This window comes from Plectropomus leopardus, chromosome 13 (genome assembly GCF_008729295.1).
Source record: "Plectropomus leopardus isolate mb chromosome 13, YSFRI_Pleo_2.0, whole genome shotgun sequence".
In the NCBI taxonomy this organism is placed as follows: Eukaryota; Metazoa; Chordata; class Actinopteri; order Perciformes; family Serranidae; genus Plectropomus; species Plectropomus leopardus.
The window spans coordinates 14,107,427-14,121,647 of NC_056475.1; the positions used below are offsets into that span (position 1 = coordinate 14,107,427).

At 39.2% G+C, this 14,221-nt stretch overlaps 1 protein-coding gene across 1 annotated transcript in view; it reads right to left on the minus strand.

Moving 5' to 3' along the window:
• Positions 1 to 791: 791 nt before the first annotated feature.
• stk32a (serine/threonine kinase 32A) overlaps positions 792 to 14,221 on the minus strand; it is a 62,828-nt gene continuing 49,398 nt past the window's right edge. The window contains exons 8-10 of the mRNA XM_042499664.1: positions 11,487 to 11,615; positions 3,539 to 3,603; positions 792 to 1,337 (exon numbers count right to left, since the gene is read on the minus strand). Coding sequence (XP_042355598.1) covers positions 1,220 to 1,337; positions 3,539 to 3,603; positions 11,487 to 11,615 — 312 coding nt within the window. The 3' untranslated portion in view covers positions 792 to 1,219. The remainder of the gene's footprint in view (positions 1,338 to 3,538; positions 3,604 to 11,486; positions 11,616 to 14,221) is intronic.

A 14,221-nucleotide genomic window follows, 5' to 3' on the forward strand; every position in this document is an offset into this window, starting at 1 on the left:
CTACCATCTACCTTTTCTATATTTTTATAGCTATAAACCTTTATTTGAAGACCCTGCTGGTCAGTTGCAGATTGAGGCAAAGGTTAGTCCAAAATGTCAGTGTTTAAAACCAGTTTGACAAAAAAAAAAAAACTTTCATCAGCAGGTCAACTTACTTATTGTGCCCAAAGCTTTTATCCACACCTGGTGGCCTTAACTAAGCAACTTAAACTTCCAAGAATGGACATCCAAGGTTAATCCTAAAACCACTGTTTTTTAGCTGCATTTCAAGTGTCTGTACTGACTCAATAATAATGTTAAGACTATATCTGCAGCTGATGAAGCTGGGACATATTTCAAATGTTGCAATCTTTGTTAGCTTAACTAGCAAAGCTAAGCACAATGACCACTACAACCATGTATCTGCTGTTATGATAAAGTGAGCCATTCACGCTCAAGCCTACAGTTCATCTCTTTATTTTCTGTCTTAGAGGAATCTGTGGTTGCTGTCTTAAAAAACAAAGGCCCCATTTTACCTTATTAACCCCTCCATTTTCATTTGTTGTACTCATGCTTGGAGCACATGGGACAACGCCATCCACCCAGATGTTTTTATGTCGGGACTACCAACCGAGCCCCATGTGCCAATTCTTGTTAAGTACATTTCCATGTAGCACTGGAGAGCCATTGTTATTTAAATAACTGTAATAACCAGAAAATGCATTGCTGAGATTAAAAATCAGAGTGTCCCGCCCAAGACAGCAGCAGTACATACAGACTTTATTTCCTGTAATGGTTGAGCAGGTGTGGCATTGTCTCCTTTTTTGGCAGGGGAGTGACTTCCTCCTTACTTCAGCTCACTGCCCAGAGTAAAGGTTGAGCAGACCTCAGAGCACCAGGGTGATGTACGGGAGCATGATATGAGTGACAGTTTGCTGAGAGTCATTCTTCTTAGTGACAGGAAAGCAAGAAGCCTGGGTCTGGCTGGCATGACTGCTGCTCTGGGAGTCCATTTCACTCCTGCAGTCCTCGAGCTCTTGATGTGGTTTTTGTGGGTGAACAGTGAAGCACAGGTGCAAACCACGTTTGTGTTTGTATAGACGACGTGGTGGTGCAGGAACATTGAAGACCGGATCTGAGTGCCTGTGCTGATAGAACAATAGGGTGTAAATTGCTGATCTACAAGCTGTGGGCAGGTGCAAGTGATAAGGGACTACCAAGGAATCTTGGGTCATGAGACCTATCCTGATAAGTAGGCAGCCGGCTCAACATTGTTGTTCTGTCCATCCTCTAGTGCCTTGTTCTTCTCGCTTATGGACAACTCAGCGGAGTCTGAGTCCACCACTGCTTTCTTTGACCTGTTGAGAGTTGAACATCATCAGAACACCTTATTGGCATTTCATTATTTTATTTTTACCATAGACTTGTGGTGGCCAAAGTTGCTGTTTTTACTGACATTTTGTCAATTTTTTTTGCCGTTGGGCCAGCATGTGTTGTTATGGCATACTTTATAATAACGTATGTTTGATTTGAAAGTCCCTGTAAAAGACTACACTCTCTCTCTCTCTGAAGTCAACTTATTCATTCTTAAAACAAATACTGCTTTACTCTAATGATTCAATAAGTTGCTCATTTTCTTTTAATTTGGCCCTTTTGATTTTTAGTTGGTCTTACTTACTACTTAAATAGGCAGTCTGTCTTTCTTTCCTCTGTGTATTTTTACAACCAGCTTGACCTGAGTGTTTAACCCCATACCTTTTCTTACTCAAATTTTCTTATTAAAATTAAGGAGTAACATTTCAAGTCAAGATTTCTAACTTCACTTTTCATTCTGTCTCCTGAAGTCAGTAATGCTTAGTACTTTTAGATTTCTAAATCCCCAAACAATATGATCATTAAAGGGATACTTTGATGATTTTAAACCAGCTTTGTATCAAAACAGTGTGAGTTGTATGTGTAAATGAATTGAGGTTTTGCTGGCTCTCCTGTTGCTCAAACTACAGGCTGCACGCATTTTTGCATTGACCACCATTCATGCTGCAACAGCGAACACAAAAAGTACAGAGGCAGATCAACAGGTCAGACCCGCCCCTTTCTCTCTCTCTCAAACTCCGACTGAGATCTGATCAGATGGTAAAACTAGGCAATGCTAATTAAATTTAAATTAAAATTATGTTTCTGCACTGCTTATGTCTTGCCTCTTATGTTTTTAGAAATATATTTTAAGTGCCGTGCTTAGTTGTAATAATGATGGTTTGATAGTAGTCATAGTTTGTGAACAGGAAGTGGGCGCTGTACTGTTTCCTATTTCTCGCCTCAAATGTTTTAAAAAACACATTTTTGCTTACCCTTAAACAAGTAATATGAGATTGTTTCCTTATGGCTGGCTGCCATCGTTTCACATGTACAAGTTTACATGACGCCACCCACCTGTGACATTGGTCTGGTGCGGCAAAGTACAATCTGGTAGTTGCAGGCATTCTACGTCTTGAGCAAAAACACTGTTTTTTTCTCTGTTTTCTCTGGTGATGTAACGCCAATTTCTAAAGTATATTTGTATTCTACTGCATAGACAGCCAAGTTTTGTCAAAAGGCAATATTTCCAGTAGTGAATTACCTCTTTCATTTATCCTCATCCTATTGTTAAGTAGCCTACCATCCTTCAGCTGAGGCAGTGCGTGACTGGATAGCCATTTTTGCCTCTTACAAGAAGAGGATCCATCTCATATATTGCTCTTAAAGTCTTAATCTTTCACAGGCTTCAGTATCTATTTGGTATTTCTTTTGTGTTGCTGTTTGGACATTTACTCATGCAAATCAGTGGTGAGTCAAATTGGTCATTGACTTCCAAAGAAAAAAAGTTGATTCCCACACACACTCATCACCTCTGCATGTATCTATTTTAAAAGGGTCTGTGTTTTGGTCACAATGACCTTTCTCAAGACATATCAACAATCCACAGCTGCAGACTATCATGTAAGTGAGTGTGGGAATTTACCTTTTCTTTGGAAGAGGATCTTACTGGGAATTGATTCCCTGCACGACAAAGGAAACAAAGCGAGTGATGTGTGTGCCGATTATCTTGTTTTTCCTTTACTTGTCTTTAATTTAGTCCATTTTGGATTTACTTCCAGAAACATTTGATTTTCAGCATGGGAAACTCTCTCTACCAGTTGCTGTGTTACTGCCTTAGTCACACACCCACATAGGGGCTACTTCCTCTGCCACAAATAACTACATCACTGTCCTCTCACACCATCCTACATGCTTTCACCAGCCAGACTTTTATTTTTACTTTAAATATGGGCCTGGATACAGTCTTAAAACTACAGAACATTTTTTAATCATACCAAACTGAGTATTCATTAAATATATATTTTTTAATATATATATTCTTTCATTTGAAAAAGAAGTAATTCCTCTCAACTATTCATAGTGTCACGACAATCAAAGTTGTGCTTTTTCCATAAAGTTAACACTGCAATTCCAATTATTTCACAATGATCTGTAGAGTATTGTTTGTAGAGAATGTGTTGGGTAGTTAATGGAGGTTTCTTACTTTTCTCTGTTGAAGACAATGAAATCTCTCTGGACATTATCCAGTCTCTGCTGCAACTGACCGTTCTAGAGGAGAGACAAACACAGAACATCAGCAACTCGGTGATCTTCATTCTAAAAAAGCGATATTAAAATCTGAGGCAATCATTAGTCAGTATTAGTCCCAGCTACAGAGTCTGAATTGATTACATGTAATTTACATCAATTCTTTTTTGGTGTCACTGGTTAGAGACATAAGTACCTGCTTGCTCATGCACAGTATGGTGGAAATATTCAACAGGCAGTAGACTGTACACGCTGCTTTCCTCATATCAGTTTCTTCTTCTTTAATAAGATGTCAGATGAGGAAATTGACCTAACTTTAGAGGACACTTGTGCTCTGATGTCTCCACCTGCACTCATACATATTTGGCCCACTTAATCATGTGAGAACATCCGACTCTGTCATGCCAAGCTGTCCTCAAACTACTGTAGTGCCAAGACAAGTGGACAGGTGCTTTCTCACTCTCCCGTGGAGGCAGTGAGGAGATGGATCAGAGAGATACATCATCATTTTGACACTGCACTGTGTGTGTGTGTGTGTGTGTGTGTGTGTGTGTGTGTGTGTGTGTGTGTGTGTGTGTGTGTGTGTGTGTGTGTGTGTGTGTAAGTGTGTAAGTGTGTTTATGAGTTTATGAGACTAGCAGAGTCACAAAAATACAAAGGAGAAAAAAATGATCAAATGCAGAAGGGTTTGTTTATTTGGCTGTGGAAATGACAATTTTCTAAGACCTATCAATATCACCTCTTTGTTTTTACCTCAACCTAAGTGAAATGCGAATTCCCATATTAAACCAAATAATGCAAACTTTGGAACTCCAAAATGTCGCGAAAATATCCTGAAATAAAATAACCCAAGATGACACTCAGCTTGTGGTGCCCAAAGCGCCCATTTAAAAAAAAAAAAAACATTTTCCAGAAATCATGGCCTGGATACTAAAGATAATCCACAGACCTTGTTGTTGTTTTATGTGGGAACTTTCTACCACCAAACTACACCGGCCGACTGTAACACTGCACAGAAAAAAGTATGCATCTTAGTGACGAAAGGCTTCTGCACCTGACAGCATGTGATTTAAACATTAAAGGCGTCCTCTTTGGTTAAGCTGTAACATTAGTTATCTCAGTGGTACTATAGCTAAGTATAGGCTAGTTTCTGCGCGATGATACTGTTGGCAGATGTAATTTGGTATTAAGAAAATAGTCCTTACGCGAAATTGCTCACCATGAGGCCTGTTGATGATCTTGAGTAACCAGATAATTATTTCTGGAAAGAGTCAGTATTTTTTCGGTGCTTTGAGCACCACACGCCAAGTGCCATCTAATTTTATTATATTCGGCAGACATCTTATATCTGCAACATTTGGAAAGTCACGCCAAAACAGTCTAGACTAGCTCTACATGCTGCTTTGTCACGCACCCCTCCTCTGGCTAGATAGGCCATCAAAACTCCAAGTTCCTGGAAGCCTTTTCACCAGACAAATGGCTGACTCCCTGCCCAGAGCAGTCAGTCACACAGCCCAGCAGAGAGGCTGTGTACAGGTGCTGTCACAGCGGGGGAGCAGCCACTGGCAGACCAAAAGCCATCAACTAAATTAGGGCAGGAAAATAGTGAGAGAGGAGAGGGAGCTGCGTGTGTATTTGAAGTCAGTATCTTTCCTGTGGGGTTCTGGTTAAGGGACCCTTTCACAGAAGTACAGAGGAACATGGCAAATTTACATGGACACAGAATGAACCTCACTACATAACCACCAAATATCCAGACTGAGAGAACAGGGTGTATCTTGTGTGTGGGTGATGCAGACCACTGAAAGGACAAAGAGACAGACAGAGACAGAGGAGGAATACCGTACACAATTTGTCAAACATCAGTGATGGATGTGACACACAAAAGATATGACAGATGGGACATGATGCAGCGTCTCTATGATGCGGTCATAATGACATATTCTTAGATCTAAAGGCACGACAGAGTCTGACAATAAAAACAACACCTTTTGTTTAACCTTTTCCATTATACCAGTTGATTTACAAAGCATGCTTCAAGTTGTCGCTCTTTTTAATCTTGATTGAAAATAAAAAAAATTAAAATACTATGTTATTGACAGCTATCGCAGTTGGAAGAAAGGAAATAGAAGGTAGGAAGTAAATAAGGTATTTTGTTCTATCCAAATTTCCTTGGTTGCTTTTTCATATAGAAAGGAAAGAAAGGAGAATGGAAATGAGAAAAGACAGAAAGAAGGACGTAAGGAAAGACTAAAAGCAAGCTTGCTGGAAGTAGCGGCCTTGAAGAGAAAGAGAGTAACATTAACTGTAGAAATGTAACATTCACCACTTCTTTTTTCTCCTCTCTCTGTCTCTCCCTCTCTCTCTCTCTTTATTTGTTGCTCATAAAAAAAGCGGTTCAAAAGCTAATTGCTTTAACTGCTGAATTAAACTTTCCATTTAATGAGACAAACCTACAGGGAGTGCTCTGCTGGACGAGTACATTTCTCAATGTCCTTATCTGGGCTCACTATATTTCTGTGTGAGGCTGGGGACAGCTTTTGTCTGTAATGTGGCTGCTAATATGTATTGTGGTTCAAAAAGGAATTATATGTTTTTTAAACAATCTATAATACATTAAGTAATAATTTAAAGATTTCGTGATTTCTAAGTTAAGGACACAAAAAGTAAAAAAAAGTGTCTGCAAAGTAACAGACACAGTAGTTCTACTTTTTAGGCTGCAATGTTTGAGTGCTTCCAATGATATTCCTGCATTCAGAAGTAAACTGGAGACGAGCTCTGACTCTAAACTTTTAATTAGAGGCACACATGGAGCTGTATCACAAGATACACTTGCAGCTCTCTGTCTCTTCCAGTGGCCCAGTGATTTATCTGACTCTAATGTTAATTACTGGCAAGGGATCTGCCAGTATGCAGCTTCTGTTTGCGTAGCAGCAAACGTGCATACATTTTCATCAAATTTCAGTTTTTACTGAAGAGAATAATTGGAAAGTGTTGGGAAGAATGCTAAAGCCCATTTTTATTAAAGCTACAAAATTTTTGTTTTTTTTTTATGTTTTTTTTCTTCTTTTCAAGGATGGAAAAACAAGAGCCAATGTACAACTCATAACTTTTTTTTTTATCTCATCCTTTGTAGACTTCTTAATGTCACTCGCAGGTGCAATAAAACAAAGAGGCTTACTATAAGCATCTCTTTTGTTACTGTATTTTGCCAAAGGATGGTATGAGAGAAAAACTATTACTGTCCCTTTCCTTTTCATGTAACCAAAAGCAGTTTCTCTGTGTCTCTCTCCATGGTGCTGAGACAGTCATTCTTCTTTCTTTAACATTCATTGTCACATCATTTTACTGCACCTTTTACTAACTGATATTTTTGCTGACTTGAGGGATGCAAAAAAGAGATGTGAACATAACATTAACATAACATGATCTTTTAAGTTGATCTGATAAATTTCATTGCTAAAAGTTGCTTAAACATAACCAGCAGATACAGAGCAGAGCAACTCAAACACCTGATATCATCCTTTTACCCATAAATCGGTTATTCTAAACACCAGAGTAACCGCCTCACAGTATCCCTTGCGACACATATGACTGGTTGTTGGAACCTCCTGATAATGCCCCTGAGTATTACCACTCCACATTACCGCGCTTATGTTGAATACAGTGGCTGCCACTGTGGTGCCACCCTGGAAACACAGTAATGATAACAACCTTTACAACAATGAAGCCACATTCTGCCACACACTCGAAACAACATGGCAACAAACCAGTCTAACACTAGGACTCTAGTCTAAGCAATTTTAGCTGAAGTTGGTTTGCAGAAACACAACATTTATTCTGGTGATTTGGTCACTGCAATATTTTTGGCTTCATTATTGTTGTCATAACTGTTCTACAATGGTCTGAAATTCTTAACACCATGTTATATTATTTGTGCCCAACCCACTATTTTAATTGGAAAAAGTGCCTAAAAAGCACACAAATCCACTCTCTGGAGTTGAAGTTATTACAGTACGGTCATTAAGATGGCTATACTGTACTTTCCATGCAGACACACAAAGACATGCACACTTACAGTATGCACAATAACCCTTCTGCACTTTGTACCTCTGTTGTGGTGTCATTTTGAATGTAACGTGCTGTATATTATCCAGAAACATTTTATAAGACTGGTTTCAGTGTTTCATTCATGCATTAAATAATAAACTGACACGTCTGATTAGGGGAGACGTGTGTGAATGTGTGTGTGATGGGATTCCAACAATTTATTTAGTTCTCACAGCACAAGTCCAATTTTCTGCTGTTTATTATCAGTGATTTAATTGAGCTAATTCTATGCTACATTATGAGCGTGGCGGTGACAGGCAGGCAGAGGCAGAGAGACAAACGAGGAGCTAGAAAAATGGATGAGGAATGGTTCCTGTAATGTATGGGAGGAGTGAGATCGACATGTCAACAGCATTAGGGAAAGACTAAAAGGACAAGGAAGGAGAAACGAGTTTGAAGTGGAGAGGAGGAGAGCAACCTCAGGGTAATGAGTTAGAAGCTGGCCGAGACGGGCATTAGGGCAACTAGTTTACTTCATTCAATATTGATCTGCTATGCCTCAGAAATGCTGCACAGACTATCTCCCTCTTTCACACACAAACACACACACACACACACACACACACATATACATGCACATCAAGCACTCGCTTTCCTTTACATGCATCCATCACAAGTGGCCCCACGGGCCCCTTGTAAATGGATATGGAAAAGCATTGCACAAACACAAACTGATATTTATAGACAGTAAGGGAGTATTCTCCCTGATAGATGGACAGAACAGCATATGCTGCAAAGTATGACTTCTTAAAATGAATAATAGGCTTGCTAAACAAATCATTATGAAAGGATTTTTCTTTTCTTTTCAAAATAGTGAGACAAAAAAGGCCAAGTTTAGAGAAACAAACAGAAAGACATTGAAGCCAATGTAGCAACAAACCAGGAACTAATGTTAGGTTCAGTCACTTTGTACCCTTTGCCCCTTCCCTTTGCCTTACCCCTCCAATTTGCGTGTTCACATCTAGGAGAAGGTTGTCCTGATTCTTGTTGAGATAGAGCAGTAGGAGGAAGTGTTAGGACCCTCCAAATAGGGAAACACTTTAAACTCAGTGTTTCAAAAAATGATTGGCGAGATGGCTATACAGGCAACAAAAGAAACCACAAATGTATTTTCTTTGTTAATTAAGTTTTAAAAATTACGGTAACAAGGATGACTTTGGCCAACGCTTACCCAACAAGCTATAGACAACAGGAAATAGACCCAAGGCCAATTACCGGACAGAATATCTTAAAAAGAGACGGGGAGATTTAAAGGTGGGTGTGAAAGGTTCTCTCAGGGTTGGCCAGGAAAAATAGACTTCAATTTTGAAAGTAGTTCTTTACCGAGAGCTCCATTTTCTAAACAATCGTATTTATCAAAAACACCTTCAAAGGTGACACTGAGGTTTATGGCAAGTAGTTTAACAGGTGAGGACAAATGCCCCAGACTCTGTTGGCTAATGTTACAGCAGGGGCTAGACAGGACTTCTTTCTGCACTCCTGCTTCTATACTGTTTTTCTCTTCAAGACAATTAAGCATGCCATAACCACTATTACTATTTACTGCGTATTAACTTCAGTAATATGCAGAAAACCTCCTACAGTATATGTTAAGTGGAGTAATTATTTAACATAATTTTGGAGTGGTCGTCTTTGTTCTATCAAGCAAATAACGCTGAATATGATTAATACAGGTTTCAGTCGAGCTGCATCAATCAAATATTTCCTGCGATATCAGAATGAGTGAGGTGATTTAACTAGAAAATGCAAGGTTCCTGAAGTCTGACCATTTACACTCCATCTGTGTCCATAACATAGCAAATGTTTCCCTGAAAGGCTACTATGATTATTTCATTAGAATGGGAGACTTTTTCTTTGTCTGAATGGGCCAAGGGATGACGAATGTTGCCTGACTGCACAGTGAGATATCACTGATATATACACACAGGCAGGTCTCCACAAGCAGCTGTCAGCTTTCATAAAACATGGCACTCTTTGGACCAGTGCTGACTTCTTATTGCAGGCTGGCAAGGTATTTGCTCTGGAGTCTAGACCACACAAATTGCTTCCCTTCCATTAGAAAAAGAGAACCATAAACTGCTTTAATGCACCGAACAGTAAGAGAGGGTCCAATGACAAAGGTTGTATGTGTGTGTGCAATAGGTTAGGCTGTATGCATAGGATGTGTATGTGTGCAGAGGCATGTTTAATGGTGCAGCGAAATGTTGGATAGTGTCCAGACCCAACACATGCTACTGAACCATTACTCGTAGAAGCACACAAATGAAACCATGTCCTGTTTGTCTGTTGTTGCTGCCAAATCTCTTTGCGCTTTTACTATCTCAATTGAAAAATCTAAAATTGGACAGAAGCCTAGACTTCAGTGTGGCACTTCCCTGTTCTACAAATCGATTGACTCCTGTGCTGTAAATACAATTCTTCTGATAAACAGACCTGATCTGTTTTAGGGTACATTACTGAAATCTCTCTTGCGGCAACAAAATGTTTAACTGTAGAAAAATGGTTTCTGGAATTCTACCATTTGCTGTATCATTTACACATTAATAACCTCTATGGAGTGTTGTGGCAATGGTCTGTTGTGACAAACAATATTTTCTATCAAGACATAGATTTTATTATCACAATCCATATTACAGAAATGGAAAAAGTTCTGTGATAAGCAGACCAAAGACCCACGTGTATATGAAAACCGCAGATATTGAAAGTAAATTTTAAAGTGCAACCTGAAAAGTTTTTTTTTTAAACTTATAATAATGAAGTGTCATGTGATTATTAATTTCAACCAAACCAGAGATATTCAAGAGTTGTCTGTTTCCATTCTAACAAGACAACTCATCCCTACAGTATTTCCTTTTAGAATACCGGTTTGGTATATAGCCCCTGAAAAAGCCCCTGCATAATAACATGTCAACCTGACCTTTCTTGTCAGACAAAGCGCTTTTAGGGTTTGCTCTGAGATTTTCTGCACCGTAGGTCCTAAGTGGACCTAAGAAGAAAAGAAACACAAATGACTTGAGGTCTTTTGAGCTGCAGTTATCCTTGAAACAAAGATGTCGGTGCTGATCAGATCCCTCTGCTGCAGAAGAGCAAAAACAGCAGCTTAACTGCTTTCACTATCACTCTGTTTATGATAGTGTAAGGTGTGCGTATGCGTGGGTTCACTGCACGTCTCACTTGACTGGCTGATCAAATTAACCTTTCAGTGATTTCCTCTGTTTTGTATAAACACCCAGAGGACAACAGCTGATTTATGTGGACGGAGTGAACGACTTTAAAGACTAAAGCTAGGTGATTGCATTCTTTGTCTTCCCCATACGCGTGTCAAGCAGACGGCCCATTTATTCCAATGAAGGTGAGGGAGGACAGAGCTCTAAAATGTGTCCTCAGTGTTCTTAATAGCACTCTAGACACATTTAAAAGACAAACTAAGGAGCAACTTATTACCTGTAACAGGGCCAAATGGAACCAGCGGTCAGCTTTCTTTAATGAATAATGATGAGCACTGAGAGGGAGAGACACTTTTAAGAGGCACGTGTGACCCACTAAGGACAAGATAAACCTAAATGACTTGAAAGTTATATTTAAAACGTTTTTGAGGAACATAGTGCATAGTATCTGAATTATTGATATTGTGTAAAATCAAATCTATGTCAAGCTTTCCACCGTCTCTTGAACAGTATTTCTTTGCCACTCCTTCCCAGTGGTAGGTGTCTCATTTTGGAACAAAGTCTTTTCATTGTGTGCTTGTGTGATGTGTAATTACTGTGTTTAATGTTTGTAGCTGAAAGCCTTACCTGTGGGGAGCCATCAGATCCCTGGTCCTTAGTTTTTCTTGCAAGCCTTTTCTTCTTCTTGTGAAGCGGTTTGGACTCCAGGATCATTTCCTCCAGCTCAAATGTGGGGTCACAGTTTAGTCTCCGCCTCTGTAAGGAAACAGAAAGATGTGAGCACATATTTAAAACAAAACACAACTATTAACAACTATTATGATATTTAAATAAGTGCTGGGTGGTAAACGGATCCGTACAGTATACCTGTAGTAATTTAAGGCTATGAATTTTTCATATACCATCATATATCTGAGACAATAGCTACAACTCTTCAGCAGGCAATAACACTATTAAGAAGCGCTACAGTCGGGATAAGCTGCACATAGTGTATGAAGAGGGGACCCCTATTAACTGCATGCCCTTCTTACCAATGGTTTTTACTTGATAGCACAACAATTAATAACCCTCAAATGAGCCATCCAACAGGGCAAAACACCATGGCACACAACAAAGTGTGACACATAAAGAATTTGAAAACGTAAATGACACTTGTCAGGACATCAAACCAATGGTCTGTTGAGGAGAGGGATGAAACCGCCAGATTTTTGGTTGAATTGCACAGTTTTGATTTTGGCAACACTTTCATTGTCATCCATTGTTAATAATATATGAGATTATTTGTATGTGTCAGTGTGGACCAGAGGTGTGCACCAAACAATTTAGACTTGAGTTAGAATCAATTCACAAATTCGATTAATTTAGACTTGATCTGGCAAACTTTTAAAAGACTTGCAACTTGACTTGGACTTAAACGCCAATGACTTATGACTTTTCTTCGACTTGGAAGTACTTGATACATTCCCCCAAGACCAAAAACTGATTTCCTGAACCAACTACAGTCAACGCTATTCAATGCCGGCAAGCAGACACTTGATTCCCCAGATACACTTTGTCTGAAACAATCTGACAAGGTTTTTTTCAATTTGCAGAAGAACCATGAAGAACTAACGTTATGTTAGTGCCATTTGTTAAAAAAAAAAAGATATCAAGATAATTTTGTTCATGTATGCAGTGGTCAACAAAAAATAAACTGCAATATGCAAAACTTGCAAATTACAAAGATGCAACATCTCTCAACAAGCTTGTTTTAACAAATAATTACACTATAGGTATACTATAGGTTGCACTGCAGGCTTTTATTCTCTACAAAAGTTCAAGTCTCAATCATTAGCAAGCCAGTTAAGTCAAAACAGACTGACTGCTGGTAAGTTAGGAACCAAAACATAAGGGCTTAGTTCCCCCTTTCTGGTCAGACATTAATAGTCTATAAGGGAGTAAAGGCAGAGGACAGGCCTATAATTAGATAGAGAGACACTGTCAATTCCCCATCGATCCTCTGTGTTTTTTCTCTGCTGTGCCAGCCTGGCCGCTGGGGATACCCGCCTCTCTGCAGTTACAATAGACTTAGAATTAGATAATACCATTCAGTCATTATTCACTTGCAGCAGTCATTATTCTACATGCATTCAACCCTGGCAGTAAGTGACGGTTATTGTCACTTTGTTGCTTTGCTAAAACAGTACAGGGTCATATTTGTATTGCTTGATCATTCCATTGGTGCAACAGACCAACAAAGACAGTTATCTTTTAAGCAGAAAAAATATAGTGAAAATTTGCTGCTTTTCTTTGACCCATGTGATTAAAAACTGAAAATATTGGGGGTTTGGATTATTGGACACACAAAACAAGACAATTTAAGTCCAAGTTACCTTGGACTTAAGGAAATTTGATGACCCTTTACTGTTTTCTGAGTTGTTATAGACTTGAAATGAGTCGATTAGTCAGAAATAATTAGCAGATTATAAGTACAATCATTAGCTGCAGCCCTTTTAGTGAAGCTGAATGATTCTATCATATCTGTGCCCATTAGAGCGGAAAAACGCATTAGCGCCATCGGTTACAGTATTTTCAAAGGAGTTATAGATACAGTTTGATTAAAGTACTCCACCTAGTATTAATACTTTTTTTCTAATGGCAGTTATATGAGAGTCAGATATGCCTTTGACTGTTGTAGACTCTTATATGTGGTCTTCTCTGCTGTACAGTTACCAGCTGTGAAAGTGGGCACAGTAAATCAGTGCAGCTACTGTAAACACCTGACACTACAGAGAGAGCACAGCACATGAGTTTGCCAGCCAAGCAGCCTGACTTCCTGCCTAGTGATATTATTACATGCAAGTATTATCTTCACCAAACCCGTCATAATGATCCAGAGACCACCTGTGGAGCTGCACGTAGACATGCAGAGGCTTTCTCTGAGGCATGTATACACGAGTGCTGCTTTGTCTTATTCTGCATCTCTGTGTGTATGTGCTCAGTGGGAGATCCAGCTCAGCCCAGCAGGGGGTGGTGTCTACAGCTCGACTAGAAAGGATTACATGAAGAGTGGTTAGTTCTGGCTACATGTTTTTTTTATCTTGCATCTTTGTCCCCTTCGGGAGGAATACTGGTGTGGGACGAGGTATGAGAGAACAGTAGAAGGAAGGGAGGGGGTTTCAGGATGGTGTTTTCACTCTGAAATGTGAAAAAAGGAGCAAAATTGAGCCGTCATACTTAACCTGTTATTTACTGCTCTCATTTTCAGGTCTTGGCTTGAAAATTGTCTTTATTTAAATATGGAGTCTCATTAACCACAAGGCCCATATGAATAATTAAGCTTTTAAACTAAACAGAAGAAATGGGAGATGAACTTCGGAGCT